Source organism: Vitis riparia, chromosome 1 (assembly GCF_004353265.1).
Source record: "Vitis riparia cultivar Riparia Gloire de Montpellier isolate 1030 chromosome 1, EGFV_Vit.rip_1.0, whole genome shotgun sequence".
NCBI lineage: Eukaryota > Viridiplantae > Streptophyta > Magnoliopsida > Vitales > Vitaceae > Vitis > Vitis riparia.
Window position 1 is genome coordinate 773,709 of NC_048431.1, and position 17,994 is coordinate 791,702.

General features: G+C 30.1%; 1 protein-coding gene across 1 annotated transcript; it reads left to right on the plus strand.

Moving 5' to 3' along the window:
- The first annotated feature begins 6,227 nt into the window (after positions 1-6,227).
- LOC117925094 (disease resistance protein RPM1-like) lies at positions 6,228-10,210 on the plus strand. The gene is made up of 3 exons (XM_034843953.1): positions 6,228-6,307; positions 7,099-9,911; positions 10,011-10,210. The coding sequence occupies exon 2, from the start codon at positions 7,147-7,149 to the stop codon at positions 9,862-9,864; it is 2,718 nt and encodes a 905-aa protein (XP_034699844.1). The 5' UTR covers positions 6,228-6,307; positions 7,099-7,146; the 3' UTR covers positions 9,865-9,911; positions 10,011-10,210.
- Positions 10,211-17,994: the final 7,784 nt, after the last annotated feature.

The following is a 17,994-nucleotide window of genomic DNA, read 5'->3' on the forward strand; positions in this document are numbered from 1 at the left end:
GTTAATTTTTAAAAAATAAAAGAAGTTGGGTCGTTGGACCAAAGCCCAAAAGTGAGAAGCGCATATCCGAGCCCATTAAATTTGGGCTTTAATATTGCCAGTATGTTAGTCCTACGACAAATTCAAACTCCAAACTCCACCGTCAGATCCCCAGGCACCATCTATGCGTATCTCTCCCTCTAAACAATCTCCTCCATTTTCACGCCATGCATAAAGCAACAATCCTGAGAGAAAATAGTCTCTCATTGCTATATATATTGCCGGAGACTGAATATCTTGCCAAATTTGGATTTTAAAATTTCATGCATCTCATTTTGATCACAAACCTGAGAAAAGGCCCATATAAAAATAAACCAAGTATTACAAAATAAATAAGTATTAAAAAAAAAAGAATTATGAACAAATCTCAATATCAAATATGAACAACAAACACTAGATTTAGTGGTTCACAAGAATTTTAGGTATGTATGTCAACATAAGAACGATAAAGTACAACAAACTAGAGGAGTAGAATAGAATACTCATGTTTCATCCAAAAATGATTCCATCAAAGTAACAAATTATGCCAACCTTATCATTGAAGAAACCTAAAAGAACAAGTAATAGAAAGGTTGTGAGGAGACTTGAGCAATAATTGTAGTGAACGAAAGTTGATACTAGATTTGAATTCTACTTCTATTTAAAAGCTAAATGCACTTCCAGATTCCAAAAGCTTTAAATAAACTGAATGGTTCTTTGAAGCATGATTGAAGCTTCTAAAAGTGTCAAAAATAGAGATTCACAAAGAATTTTGAATCCATTCTTCCTTTCTTAATCAAACCCTCTCTAGGTCCATAAGTTGTACTAAAGAGCTTTTGAATGTCAACAATGAATGACAAGGTTATGAAATATGAGGTTGTCTTCCACTAAAAATCATTCCAAGGATAGTTTGATTAAACTTGATCCACACCTATAATGCCCCTATAAAATAAATAAATAAATAGAATTGAGTCAGTTTAAGAATGATAGCTCCTATATTGACATGTATATGGTACTATAAAAACACTCGTAACACACCTTTCATGCGCATCTTGAACATGTAGATCAATCATCCAAGATTGGCTTCTCCCACTATTTCAAACTATTGAAGGTTTTGGGCATACAAAACACTCCTTTAGGAAACTTTACAAGTGCCATTACAGATCTTCTGCTCTTGAGATACTTGAGTTTGAGGAATACAAATATAAGGAGCATCCCCAAATCCCTCAGGAACCTACGGCAGCTTGAGACCTTGGATCTTAAGCAAACTCTGGTAAAAGAGCTACCCAAAGCAGTCTACAACTTGATAAACTTCGCCACTTGCTGGTTTATGCCTACAATATGGGAAGTGTTGTAACTTTTGACGCCGTTCAAGGGTTCGCTGTACCGAGAAAGATCGGAGCAATGAAGAACCTGCAAAAGCTATCATTTGTAAAGGCGAGAAGGCAGAACAGAATGATACAGGAGCTCAAAAATCTGACAAAGCTGAGGAAGCTGGGCATTGTAGAACTAGCAGAAGAAGATGGCAACAGCTTGTGTCACTCAATTGAGAAGATGCCGGATCTCCTTTCCTTGGATGTTACCTCCCTTAGTAAGGGGAGCCTCTGGAGCTTGATGCAATGGCCAACCCCCGCGTCTTCTTCAACGCCTGTATCTCAAAGGGCACTTGCAAAGGTTTCCAAAGTGGGTATCTTCTCTTCATGACCTGGTGAGAATACGCCTAAAATGGTCCTTATTGTCACAAGACAACCCAATTGAAGCTCTTCAAGATCTCCCAAACTTGATGGAGCTGCAGTTACTTGATGCATACACTGGGGACCCAGTTGGACTTCAACTCGGGAAAATTTCAGAAGCTTAAGATATTAGACCTTGAGCAATTGAAACAGCTGAGGTTTATCGGAAGATGGCACATTGCCTTGCCTACAAAAGCTGATCATAAGGCAATGCAATGAGCTGAAACATGTCCCCGTAGGTATTGACGGGCTCCATCATCTTAATGAGCTGCACCTCTGCGATATGCCTGAGAAATTCGTGGCCCAGGAAGAAACGAGGCGGTGAACTTCGCCATTTGCTTCACCGTTGTTTGCATATTCTCTCATATCAACAGGGCCAGTTGGTGGAAGATCTTTCATGACCATATCTGGTATATCTGTGACATGCACCAGTGGATCAAGAATCAGGTTTGTAAAACTACATGGATTCATCGCTTGCTTCTTTTGGGTTCCTCAAAATGCGTTGTTGTCAATTACTTTACAAGCAATATTACTGCATGTTCCTAGGAAATCATGGTGGGATATCTAGCATTTATACATATCAAGCATCAAATATCTGTGGAGTCGTATTTGAAACTGCCATTGTTGAAACTACCCCGAGACTCGGTACAAGACATAGTCGGATTATGGTCAGGTGTCAAGCCCCCCGAGACTTCCAATTGATTTGTATGCTTCTTGTATTAATAATAGTGTTGAATTGTAAAGACTGAATTGTTTTTATTGTGTTTGGCTTAAAATGTCGGGATCAAGTTCCACGTTAAGCTTGTGGGGATAGCCATGGACGTAGAGAACGAATTGATTATCAAACCACTCTAAAAATCTCGTCCTTCTTTTTTATTTTTATTTTTATTTTTTATTTTTATTTTCTATTTGTGTATGATTTAATTAATTAACAAATAATGGCTCTATGACTACGTGAAATTGACTTGTGAATTTTTACTATTATGTTTTTATGATTATTTTAGATGATACTAAATATAATAGTGATTTGCTTTAATTTTTAGTTTGTTGAATGCATTCTCATCCAATTGTATTTATATATTTTCTCTAAAATTTTTATTATTTTAAAATTATTCTATACTTTTTTAATTAATCAAGCAGTTTATTGTGCCTACAGTTTGGTCTAATTGAATAAAATATGATTTATTAATGTCAACTCAGCCCAATCAATTCTTTCACAGAGGAACAATGGTTTATTAATGTGCAAATAGCGTTTTATAAATAAAATATTCTTAATTTCCTCTACAAAAACAAATTAGTGTTAAATAAACTGATAATAATATTTTTATTGGGATTTTTCAATGGCATTATAAAGTCACCAATCAATTAATAAAAAATGGTCATTGAAGTCACCGTGATTTATTGATTTATTTATTTTTACCTCGACAATGATCTTAATTGTTGTTTTTTATGGATTATTTGAGTATCAAGTATTTTACAAAAGTAACTTTTAATCTTTTTTTTTTTTACTTGAAAATTTTTATTAAAAAAAATTCTATATAGGACATATAATTAAGATTATGTTTATTAATAAATGAAATGTTTTTCTTATCTGACAATGCAATCATGTTGACCCATAAATTTGTATTAGATTTATGAGAAAACTTTGAATTTCTTTATTTTCTTTTACATGGCACAAAGGTTTATATAGATTGTCTTGAAGTAGCAGTAAAGTGATCATTCTAAGTACCACAAATACTTGTGATTTGGAAATAATCAAAGTCTTCCTAATTGGGATGACCCTAGGTTCCAGTACATTAGCACTGACTTCTTTGAGTTGTATATGATGCTTCTTTCATGTTATTTACGGCATTGACTACTGGAATCTCTTGCATACACAAGTGGCATTCATTAAAAGTTAAGACCATTGCTTTCAAGGTCTTATGTCCAGCTTCCGAGCAACAGCAATATGATTGAGTTGAACAACAAATTTGAGAATTTTATAAGTATACATTTATTATTAAATTGTATCAAATATTATTTTATAATAATATTGTGATATTTGAATATAATATTTTTAATTTTAAAATATATTTAATATTAAAATTGTGATCTATTTAATTCAATTATATTAAATAATATAAAATAAATAATGATATATATACAGTTGTGATATTTAATAATAATTTTTATAACTTGAAAACATACTTTATGTATATTAATCTAATTTGGATGTATTTAATGACAAAAAAATAATAATAATTTGTATAAGTAATTTTTATTTTAAAATTTTGATAATTTTATTCAAAAAAATATATTTATTTTATATGTAATTATTATATAAAAGTCACAATAACTAAAATTAATTCATTTAGAATAATTTTTTTATTAATTTATAATATCTATATATTATAAAATTAATCTTGAAAGATGGTTGTCCGGCAGGTGTTGGTGGGCGATCTATGTAAATAATATGTAAATTTAATCAACAACAGCATGGTTGCCTGGCTGGTGTTGGTGGGCGAGCGTGAGCCCGAGGGTCGTTCGAATATCCTTGGTTCCATTCTTCTTGATTTACCTTTGCCTTTCAAAAATTCTAATTCTTGCAATCCCACATCGGTTCATGACACCAAAAAGGTGTATTTAAACATTGGAGTGGTGGAGGTCTTACTTGTGTTCAGAGCACGTTGGGCCCAAGCCTCATATTGGGCCTATACATTGGGCCAGGGCCAAAATTAAGAGTTTTAGGGGCAAAAGGGAAATGAGAATGATGACGTGGCAGCGATATCGTGAAAATATCGAGAAAACTGGCGATTTTAATGGAAATATCGCCGATATTTCCTCTATAAGGTTATATTTAATATTAAATAAAAATGATTTTAATTAATTTTTGACTTTTTTTAACATATATAAAATATTATTTTTTTATAAAAATAAATTATAAATATTTATAATATTTATTTATTTGTAAACTATATTTATTTTTAATACAATTTAAAAGTAAAAAATTTAAAAATAAATAAATAAACAGACAAGGTGAATATGATAATTGTTGATTTTCATGATTCCTAGTAAAAATAATAAAAAATGAAAACGAAAAAATAAAAAAGAAAAACACGTAGATTTAACGTGTTCAATAGATTACATACACGGAATAGGGAATAAAACTTTCACTATTTTTGAAATTAGGGTTATATAAAAAAGGTATTTACAATTATTATTTATCTTATCAAATTAATTTTAATTTATAAAATATTAAAATTTTATTATTATCATTATCATTTATATTTTAGTTTTTTTAAAAAATAAATTTAAATATTTTTAATATTTTAAAATAAAAACATTCAAATTAAAAGGATAAATATAAAAAATTTAAAAGTGAAGTCATAGTAATTTTTTAGAATGGAATTAATGAGATAGATTATGATTTTTTTAATATTTATATTTTTTATATTTAATTATCATATAAATAATATAAAAAAGACTTATTAAAAATTTATAATATTAATTTTTATATTTTTATTAATCAATTAAATATAATTTAAAATAAAATAATTAGAATTAAGTTTTTCTTAATGATGAAGCTTAACAAATTTAAATTAAATATATATTATCAAAGGGGAGAATTGTGTTTTGGGCCCAGCTGGACCCAAAAATTAACAAAAGGCCCATATAACTCTTCAAATTGAGTTAAGGATATGAAATAGTAACGGACAAATATACCCTTTAAGAACACATAAAATATTTTATAAAATTAAGTTAAATAATTTTTTTTAATAAATTTTTTTCAAAAATATTAAATTAAATAAAACGGTTTAAAAAAAATATTAAATTAAATAAAATTTTTAAATATTAAATTAAATAAATTTATTTTAAAAAAATATTAAATTAAATAAAAGTATTTTTAAAAAATATTAAATTACATAAAAGTATTTTTAAAAAATATTAAATTAAATAAAAAATATTTAAAAAAATATTAAATTAAATTAAAGTATTTTTTTAAAATATTAATTTTTTTCTCAAAGGGCATTTTTGGAAATACTGAAGGATAATATCCTTCAACTCAATTTCCATATTTTCATTGAGTCTTAGGCTCAATCTGAAGAGTTACACGGACCTTTTGTTAATTTGGGGGTTCATCTATCCCTAAAACATAATTCTCCTTTATCAAAGAGCATCATAATGGTAAACTAAGTCAAGGTTCAAATCCCCCGTAAAAGTAAATAATCGATATTTTCGGTAGTGATTTAATCAAAATAAAGAAGGATAATTAATAAGGTAAATTAAGTCAAAGTTCAAATCCCCCATAAATAATCAATATTTTCGGTAGTGATTTAATCAAAATAAAGAAGGATAATTAATAATTATTTACATAGAGAGAGGAAAATTGTTCTCATGATTTGTTTCCCTTTTTATTTTTATTTTTATTTTTATTTTTATCTCTACTAAATATAAGAATCAGAGGGGCAACTCACTTCTCTCACTCGGGCATCAAGAAGCTCTTTTCTGACGTTGCCTTCCAGACGAGAGAATCCAAAGGCCGCCCTATTTTCCTCTGCCACTCTCAATCCTCGCAGGTACTAATCTAATCATGTTATTATTATTATTTATTTTTTTTGCAACCCCCGTTTGATCCCCAAGAAAATCCATCCCCCATTCGATTTCCGGGAAAATTCATCCTCGTTTGATTTCCGAGAAAATCCATGCAAAACCCCCAAGGAAAACCAAAAAAATTGCTTTTTTTTTTGCTCCCTATGTTTTCTGGATCTGTTCTAGGGGTCTCTTTGCTTTTGTGCCATTGGATTTAATTTTCACGAACCCTAAATCCACGATTTTTGAGCCAGGCTGAAAAACACAACCTTTGCCTGCAAATCCACGATTTAAGAGTTATATTTAGTATTTTTGCAGTCAATGAATGTGCCGCCACATGTTTGAATGATTGGTAGTATTGAATTAACTTCTGCTAAAATTCATCAAATATTGGAACTTCAAAAACCAACAAATTGTTTTTGCCATAGCAAAGGATTGAATATTTCCTTGGTGGATTTTTGGGAACTGATCATGCACCCACAAGAAATCTCCATCAACATGAAGTTGTCTTATTCGAAGGTTGACCCTTGGTGCATGGGGTCATTCAATAAGGTTAATAAATTGTCTGGAGGGAGCAGTAAATGATAACATATAGCTGTGTGCTTGGAAATATTCGAAGTCTTCCCAATGGGGAAGACTCTAGGATCCAATACAATCCTGGTTTTCTTGATTTATATCTAATGCTTGTGATCTTATTATTTGTGGCATTGACTCCTGAAGTCTTTTGGAAGTATACTTGGATGTGGCATTCATCAGTAGTTAAAATCATTGTTTTCAGGGCCCCTACGCCAAGCTTCCAAGCAACAGCAAGGTGAAGAGAAAGAGCATGAACCCAGATCTAGCTGGAGGGATGGCAGACGGGGCTTTCAAGTTTCTTCTTCAAAAACTTGAAGCTTTTGCAAGTAGAGAACGGAACTTGCAGGAAAATATCAGGAATGGAGTCCGTGAGTTACAAAGGGAGCTGTGGAGAATAGAAGCCATGATGAGAGATGCTGATGCAAAGAAAGATTATGATAACCAATTCAATGTGTGGATTCAAGAAGTTCGCACAGAAGCTTATGCCATTGAGGATGTTCTTGACCTGTTCAGACTCCACCGGGATCAAGAATCAGTGTGGCGCCACTTGAAAATGCGGCACTCCATTAGCAACCTGATACAGGATATTAACACAAGGCTCACAATCATTAAACAGACAAAGGAGAGGTATCAGATCATTAAGGAGATAAATGAGAGGTATTCGATGATGGTCCCCACCAATTCAGTTAGTTCAGAAACCAACACATACCATAATGTGAGAGCAGCTCCTTTGATCCTCGGCTGGGGCAATAACACTGTGGGCATTGACGAGCCTAAAAGGAAGTTGGTTTCTTGGGCATTGGAGTCAAATCAGAAACTCAAGGTTATGTTCGTGGTGGGGATGGCTGGGTTGGGCAAGACCATGCTTGCCCGCAGTGTATACGAGGAGGTGAAGGAGCGCTTTGATTGCCATGCCTGGATCATTGCTTCAAAGTACCAAACCATAGATGAAACCTTACAGAGCTTGTTGGAGGAACTTGGCTCTTCGACAGAGGGGTCTGACATAGTTCTTCTGATGCAGAGACTGCACAATTTTCTCCAACACAAACGGTATGTTATAGTTGTTGACAATTTATGGGTAAAAGATGTGTGGGAACCCATTAGACTTGCCTTGCCTGATGGTAATGACAATAGAATAATTATCACTACAAGAAGAGGCGATATAGCTAATTCTTGTAGAGATGATGATTCTATTGACATCCACAAGGTTCAGCCACTGTCACCACATTGGGCTGAGCAACTCTTTTATAAGAAAGCTTTCCCAGGAGATGGCAGCTGTCCTTCAGGCTTGGAGGAAGTCTCCAAATCCATCTTACAGAAATGTGATGGATTACCTCTTGGGATTATTGAAATTGGTAGGGTCTTGCGGAGTAAGCCTCGTCAAACTAAATACGAGTGGAAAAAATTAGATGATAGCCTTGAGTCTGAATTGAGAAGCGGTGGTGCCCTCTCAGCTATTATGAGAATGTTTTCTACAAGTTACAAGGATTTACCTTACCACCTCAAGTGTTGCTTCTTATATATGAGTGTGTTTCCGGAGAATAATCCAGTTAAGCGAAAAAGACTGATTCGGCTATGGATAGCCGAGGGATTTGTAACAGAGGAGAGAGGCAAGACTTTTGAAGAGGTGGGGGAAGAGTACCTGAATGAGCTTATTGGCAGGAATCTGATAAAGGCAAATGAAATGGACTTTGATGAAAGGCCAATAACTGTTGGAGTCCATAGTCTCATGCATAAGATGATTCTCTCAGTTTCACAAGAGGAGAACTTCTGTACTGTTTGTGCAGGACCAGAAGGAAACTTGGCTGACAAACCCCGGCGCCTATCCATCCAGATGGGAAACTTTGATGTGTCTCAGGACTTGACCTGTGTTCGAACTTTTTTCAGTTTCAGTGCAGGTAGGGTAAACATTGGTTTGAATTTCAAACTATTGAAGGTTTTGGACATACAAAGCACTCCTTTGGGAAACTTTCCAAGTGCCATTACAGATCTTGTGCTCTTGAGATACTTGAGTTTGAGGAATACGAATATAAGGAGCATCCCCAAATCCCTCAGGAACCTACGGCACCTTGAGACCTTGGATCTTAAGCAAACTCTGGTAAAAGAGCTACCCAAAGCAGTCCTACAACTTGATAAACTTCGCCACTTGCTGGTTTATGCCTACAATATGGGAAGTGTTGTACCGTTTGATGCCGTTCAAGGGTTTGCTGTACCGAGAAAGATCGGAGCACTGAAGAATCTGCAAACGCTATTATTTGTAAAGGCGAGAAGGCATAACAGAATGATACAGGAGCTCAAAAATCTGACAAAGCTGAGGAAGCTGGGCATTGTAGAATTAGCAAAAGAAGATGGAAATAGCTTGTGCCACTCAATTGAGAAGATGTCGGATCTCCTTTCCTTGGATGTTACCTCCCTTACTAAGGAGGAGCCTCTGGAGCTTGATGCAATGACCAATCCACCGCCCCTTCTTCAACGCTTGTACCTCAGAGGGCCCTTGAAAAGGTTTCCACGGTGGGTATCTTCTCTACATGACCTGGAGAGAATACACCTAAAATGGTCCTTATTGTCACAAGACAACCCAATTGAAGCTCTTCAAGATCTTCCAAACTTGATGGAGCTGCAGTTACTTGATGCATACACTGGAACCCGTTTGGACTTCAAATCGGGAAAATTTCAGAAGCTTAAGATATTAGACCTTGAGCAATTGAAACAGCTGAGGTTTATCATAATGGAAGATGGCACATTACCTTGCCTACAAAAGCTGATCATAAGGCAATGCAATGAGCTGGAACATGTCCCCGTAGGTATTGATGGGCTTCTTCATCTCAATGAGCTGCACCTCTGCGATATGCCTGAGAAATTCGTGGCACTGCTGAAGAAAAGAGGCGGTGAACTTCGCCATTTGCTTCACCGTATTTTGCATATTCTCTCATATCAACAGGGCCAGTTGGTGGAAGATCTTTCATGACCATATATGCTACATCTGTGACATGCACCAGTGGATCAAGAATCAAGGTTTGTATAACTACATGGATTCATCGCTTGCTTCTTTTGGATTCCTCAAAATGCATTGTTGTCAATTCCTTTACTAGCAATATTACTGCATGTTCCTAGGAAATCATGGTGGGATATCTAGCATTTATACATATCAAGCATCGAATATCTGTGGAGTCATATTTGAAGCTGCCATTGTTAAAACTACGCCGAGACTCGGTACAAGACAGTCTGATTATGGTTAGTTGTCAAGCCCCTTAGGCTTCCAATTGATTTTTATGCTTCTTGTATTATAATAATATTGGATTGTGAAATCAAAATCAGTTTTATTATATTTCGCTTAAAACGTAGAAATCAGTTTCACAGTAAGCTTGTAGGGATAGCCATGAATGTAGAGAACAAATTGAATATCAATTTACTATAAAAATCTTCTTTTTTTTTTTTTTAATTTTTAATTTTTTTATTTTCTACTCATGTATGGTTTGGTTGACAAATAATGACATTATGCCCACTTGTGAATTTTTAATATTATGTTTTTATGATTATTTTAGATGATATTAAATATAATAGTGATTTGCTTTAATTGTTGGTTTGTTGAATGCATTCTCATCCAATTGTTTTTATTTATTTTCTCTAAAATTTTTATTACTTTAAAATTGTTCTATACTTTTTAATTAATTAAGCAGTTTATTCTGCATATAGTCTGGTTTAATTGAATAAAATACGATGATCCTCTAAGAATCTTCTATAAAAGTCAACTCAGCCCAATCAATTCTTTCACCGGGGAACAATGGTTTATTAATGTGCAACTAGCGTTTTTATAAATAAAATATTCTTAATTTCCTCTAAATATCAAATTAGTGTTAAATAAACCAATAATAATATTTTTATTGGGATTTTTCAATGGCATTATAAAGTCACCAATCAATTAATAAAAAATGGTCATTGAAGTCACCGTGATTTATTGATTTATTTATTTTTACCTCGACAATGATCTTAATTATTGTTTTTCTGTATTATTTAAGTATCAAGTTTTTAACAAAAGAAACCCAAGGTTATGGGTGGGCATTTCTCAATACGAGAGGTACTATTTTTTTAGGGAAAAATAGGTATAAAAAAAAAACTTTAATATTTGCTAAATTTTGGAAAAGTTGAATAATATTGAGATGAGTACCTTGAAAAGTTAAAATTATGCAAACACAAAATAAAGAATAAAAAGTATATTAATAATTTGTTTAGTAAATTTTAACCTTTCTTTTACTTGAAAATTTTTATTAAAAAAATTCTATGTAGGGCATATAATTAGGATTAGGTTTATTAATAAATGAAATGTTTTTCTTAGCTGACAATGCAATCACGTTGACCCATAAATTAGTATTAGATTTATGAGAAAACTTGGAATTTCTTTATTTTCTTTTACATGACACAAAGTTTAATATAAATTGTCTTGAAGTAGCAGTAAAGTGATCATTTAAGTACCACAAATACTTGTGATTTGGAAATAATCAAAGTCTTCCCAATTGGGACGACCCTAGGTTCCACTACATTAGCACTGATTTCTTTGAGTTGTATATGATGCTTCTTTTCATGTTATTTATGGCATTGACTACTGGAATCTCTTGCAGATGCAAGTGACATTCATTAAAAGTTAAGACCACTGCTTTCAAGGGTCCTATGTCCAGCTTCCGAGCAACAACAATACAAGAATGGGAATGGTAATGGGGTGGATTTTCTTGATGGGACAAATTTGGGATAAATACGAATGAGTTCAACCAACAAATTTGATATATATATATTGAACCCAAAGTGGATTTGGGTACGATGTTGTCCCATCCCATATGTAATATTAAATAAAAATGATTTTAATAAATTTTTGACTTTTTTTTAACATATAGAAAAGGTAATTTTTTTTTTATAAAAATAAATTATAAATATTTATAATATTTATTTATTTGTAAACTATATTTATTTTTAATACAATTTAAAATTAAAAAAATTAAGAAAAAATTAAAAATAGACAAACAAGATGAATATGAGAATTTCCTATATTTGTTCTACCTATTTATTTATTTATTTATTTTTTCAAACTTGCCTGTTACCAACCATAATCGAGAAGACCGGGTCAATGTGGATTTTTAAGCTCCTTTTTTGGTTTGGGTTTGCAGAAAAAAAAAAAAAAAAAACCCAACCATTTATTTGTTTGGCCATATGAAGTTGATGAATGCAACACCTTAACTCGGAACATGACATCCATCAAACTTAGGCAATCTCTTGCATAAATTTTAAAAAATCACAACAACTAGGAATTTTCAACCATGGAATTTCCAAAAGATAGCATCATTTTACATTGTTCTAAGGCCAATGCCAAAGGGTTGATCTAGAATTTTCAAAATGTTTTTGTTCGGAGAAAATACATTTTGGATATGTTTGGTACCCAGTAAATTTGAGGATGCACATAATGGAAAAAAAATTGAAAAAAAAATGAAGAAAAATAAAAAATAAATTTAAAGTCAATAAATCATGTTATATATTTCTTCAAACTAATTTCACTTATTTTCCTTATTATCTAAAGATTAAATAACTTTAAAATACATAAATTTTTTATTAACTTTCATTATATTTGATTTTCTTTTATATTTTTTATAATAAAATTAAACATGAGAAAATTAGTTTTATTAACATTTTTTTTTCTTTTACTTTCCTAGACCCGAACATAGTACTAAGAAGCTATAGCTAGAAAGGCCATGATACCATTTTCTTGAAAACTTGCATATAATTAATATGTACATGTAGATTACCTACAATTTTCAAATAGACAAGTACTTGTGTGTTTCAGTTTCCAAAACTTTTATTAGGAACTCAACTTAAGACTTTATTGAATTCATGGGATTGTCAGATTTAGTATGCTGGAAGAAATTTTCCATTCTTCATCATAATCTATATATGGTGACCATGCGACATTAATAGATTTATTTAGATATATAAAAAATATTTGGTTAAAAGACTTAAAATACTCTTTGTAAAACCAAGATTTGGTTAATCTTGATTTTGATGATAAAAAAAAAATGGAATTAATGATTATATTTCAACTATCACTAGGCAAGATGATTTATAGAGTGACAATCACAAAAACAAAATTAAATCAAAAAGAAATCAATAAGAAGAAGAAGACCTCAAAGAGAAATGTTTTTCAAGACTTAAGCTTCATAAGATTTCTTTGTAAGGTTGATGGTACACTAAGTTTTTCATGCATTACATTCTTTACTTATGCATCAAAATCATTCAAGAATTATTTTGTTTTAAATATTTTAAAATAGGATGATTTCATGTTTTCAACTAAAACTTTGTGTCAAATACTTTCCAAACTTGTTTAAAATAGTTTTAAGTTAAAAAGATGGTTATTGAACCAAAACGGCTCAATCGATTGAGAAATTTGCTCAACGATTGAACATATTGAGGAACCAATCAACTTGTTCAGCTTAACTGGTTGAAGAGTGTAAAAAAACTAATTCTCTTCCAAAACACTTATTCGATCGATCGAGGTTGGACCTCATTCGATTGAACAGTTTAGCTCAATTAGTTGAAAGGTGTAAAAATCTTATTTCTCTTCCAAAATACTTGTTTGACTAGTTGAGGTTGGACTTCATCTGGTCAAGTACTAGTTGAGGAGCGGTTGAGGTTCAATAGTCACCTGTCATGCATTAAATGTTAATGACTAGTGAACCGGTCGAATTAGAGCTCAATCGGATGAACCCGTAATGGCTAGTTTGACTTATCTCCTCTATAAAAAGACTCCAATATTTATTGTTTCAAGAGTTTAATATTCATAAGCCTTTCTTAAGTATATTTGAGCTTTGAAAGAGTGTTTTTTAGTGCACCATTGTTCTAAAACTTGCAATCATTAATGCACCAGTCAATCCTAATTTATCTTGTATCATTTGAGTCTAAAGTTTTGTACTAGATTTTGTAAGATTATTTCTTATCTTCATTTGTAAATCTTTGAGAGGAATAATCTAAGTGTGAGGTATCATTTAGGGATATTTAAGTGTGGGGTATCACTTAGAGATTCTTAAGTTTGGGGTATCATTTGAGGGGTTGTTCAAAAGTGATGTATCTCTTAAGGATTTTAAAGGATGAGCCTAAGGTTTTGTACTAGATTTTGTGAGATTATTTCTTATATTTATTTGTAAATCTTTAAGAGGAAAAATCTAAGTGTGAGGTATCATTCAGGGATATTTAAGTGTGGGGTATCACTTAGAGATTTTTAAGTGTGAGATATCACTTGAGGGGTTGTTCAAAAGTAATGCATCTCTTAAGGATTGTAAAGGATGTTTGGAGTCAAAAGTTCAAAAGGGTGGATTGGAACCATAATCTAATTATATTGCTTAAATGCTTGGTTTGGAAGCTTTGAATTAGTAGAACCTCAAGCTTGTAATTGAAACTGGAGGAGAGTGGACGTAGGCTAGGTTGCGTCGAATCATTATAAAAATCTTGTATTTGCATTCTCTCTTCCATTTTTTTTTAATTTATATGTAATTGTCTTTATATTATTTTATTATATAAATCGCATATAATTATCTCTTAAATTTACATAATTTAAATTTACAAAAAAAGACCATCACCCTATTCACCATTTTTAGAGTGGATACTTTAGGTTGGATTAGCCTATTTTTTTTAATACTCTTGAAATTGGAAAAATGACTTTCTTTACTCATTCCTTGAAAAATAAAATGATTCATTTTGGATGTTATTCTTCTTTTTTATTTTCTTAAAAATGCCATTTTCTTCTATTTCCTAATTTATTTATTTTTCATTTAGGGTACCAAGCTCTCTTTCTCTCTCTAAGTTTATGCTTTCCAATTTTTCATTGAATTTTTTTAGTGAAGTTCAAATCCTTAACAAAGATTAATGGATAATGATCAGTTGTAGTCCTCTCATCTTTCTTTTTTCTTCAAGATTCTTTATATTTTCCATTTTCTCTTTATTTCTTGTTGGAATTTTTTTATTAAAGGGGTTTTTTTTTGCAATTGTTATTATTAAAATTTTTTGTAGTTGTTTTTTTGCAGTTTTTTTTTTTTTTTGGTTAACGGTTTTTTATTGAGGGTTTTTACCATTGTTTTTTATTAGGGCTTCTTACAATTTCATTTACACTTCTACATTATTTTGCTTAGGGTTTCTTGGTAGTTATTTTCTATTAAAATTTTGGTTGGGGTCTGTTGCCATTGTTTTCCATTAGAGTTTTTTTACAATATTGAGTTTTATTTTTTATTTATTTTTTTGCATTTTCACTAACTCTTATAGTAATACCCTCTATTTTGTCCTTTTGGCACATGATGCTCAAGTTAGCCATCATTCATCCTTTGTTACTTGTTTGTGCACTTAACGGTCTTTTTTTCAAGCTATTTTTGAGCTCTCATTGATGGTCTACTGTGACTATGTTTATCACTAGTTTTTTGTATTTTCTATAAGAAACATTTTGGAGGGATTAAGTGGACCCTAACCTTGATTTTAGTGACCTTTAATTCTTAGTTTATGATTTTGTTTTTGGTTGATTTATAATATATTTATGCTTTTTTAAAAACCTTTAACGTCACTAGATAAATTCATAATTTGGATTAATTGATAATAGATTTCATTTTTTTTTTTAAAAAAAATGTATAATGAAGGTCGACATTGAATTAAGAAAAGGCTTTTTTTTTTTTTTATGAATTTGATTTAATTTGATCTAATTATTTTTGTTGGCATTTTTTATATTTTATTTTTATAAATTATAGAACTTTAGATATCAATCGTGATTATGAAATAGGTAAATTGAAAATTGATATATTATGGCCACTGAACATATGCCCTAAGATTTTTCATGCTATAATAATATTTCTTTTAATATCTCATAAATCATAAATTAAAATGAAATTAAGATTGGAGTTTATTGAAGACATCAAATTCATGCTTTAAAATATATATTAAAATGGGTCGTTTCTTTTAATAATAATCATACTAAAACAATTTTTTTTGCTTTAATGTCTTACAAGCCACCAACGGCCAACCAGCTGCACCCAACCTTACCAACCGTGACCCTAGCCTTTTTCAACCTATAAAACCTAGCCTTTTGTAGCTGCGAGTTTTGGGCCAAAATGACCCACGTATTAAAAAATATATTAGATCTAACAATTTTATGAAATTTATATTCAAATTAGCATCTTTGATCTCATATAGGAGTCATGTCATAAAAATATTATTTTTTTCAAAATTTTAATTAAAGTCTCAATTGACAACTGAGGTTTTATTATTGAACTGAAAACGCAATTGTCAACTGAGGATTCAGTTGTTGAACTAAAGTCGTAGTTATCACTTGAGATTTTATTTTTTAATTAAAGTGTCAATTGATAATTGAGACTTCATTTTTTAACTAAAGTCTCAATTGCCAACTGAGATTTCAGTTAATTTTTTTTTAACTTTAAAATTTAATTAAAAACTATTAAATTATAGTTTATCATTGAAATTAGAAATATATATTTTAATAATAAATTATTTATATTTAAGCTTAAGAATCTAATATTACTTCAACAAACATAAATTGATAGGTAAAAGATATTATAAATAAATATTTTATTTATTAATAAATTAATAATATTAAAATAATAAATTTATATAACATATAAATAAGATATAAAATTGTATAATTTATTAATTTAAGATATTAATTTGTTGTTTTTTTAATATATTAATTTATTTGTATTATGTCAAATTTATCCATAAGTTCTCTCCTTGTGGGGGCATATAAGGTTATATATGTTTTTTTTTTTTTTTTGGCATATAAATGTTTTGTGGATATTTGTTGTGACTTTGAAGAAACTACTAAAAATTATATTTTTAGTAGACTTTTTCTAACTAATTTCGTCAACTAATTTTGTCAAAAAGTCTATATATAGAAACTTAAGAGTATACTATTATTTCAATAAAGATAAATTTGTAACAATACAAATAAATTAATATCTTAAAAAACAACAAATTAAATATCTTAAATTAATAAATTATAAAATTTTATATCTTATTTGTATGTCATATAATTTTATTATTTTAAGATTATTAATTTATTGATAAATAAAATATTCGTTTATTGTATTATATTTATCAATTTATGTTTATTGAAGTAATACTAGATTTTTAAGTTTAAATATAAATAATTTATTATTAAAGTATATATTTTTAATTTCAATAATAAGTTGTAATTTAATAGTTTTTAATTAAATTTAAAAGTTAAAAAAATATTAATTGAAGCCTCAATTGGCAAATACGGCTTAGTAGTATACTATTATTTTGATAAAGATAAATTTGTCATAATACAAATAAGTTAATATCTTAAAAAATAATAAATTAAATATCTTAAATTAATAAATTATATAATTTTATATCTTATTTATATGTTATATAAATTTATTATTTTAAGATTATTAATTTATTAATAAATAAAATATTCATTTATAATATCTTCTATTTATCAATTTATGTTTGTTGAAGTAATATTAGATTCTTAAGTTTAAATATAAATAATTTATTATTAAATCATAGATTTTTAATTTCAATAATAAATTATAATTTAGTAGTTTTTAATTAAATTTTAAAGTAAAAAGAATTTAACTGAAACCTCAGTTAGTAATTGAAGCTTTAGTTCAAAAATGAAGATTCAGTTGCCAATTGAGATTTTAGTTAAAAATGAAGTCTCAAATTGCGGCTTTAGTTCAAAATTGATAATTACGATTTTAATTAAAAAATAAAGCATTGATCACCAATTCAGGTTTTTATTAAAATTTAAAAGAAATATATATTTCCCTATGCGGGAAAGTTATGCTTTGGGCTTTCCATTCCAAAATAATAACATTTTCGAAACCAACTTTCCACAAAAAAAAAATACCTACACTAATGACAAAAAAATTAGGGATTTCATGCACTCTGCTGTGGGGTGTTATTTCATTCCGAAATTGGAGCTTTGACCCAAAATAGTGCGTTTTAAAAAAAAATTCCAAAAAATAAAGTTGTTTTAAAAATAATGCCCGATCTAATGCGTCTGTGCCACATAAGCTGCCATGTCATAAAACCGTAG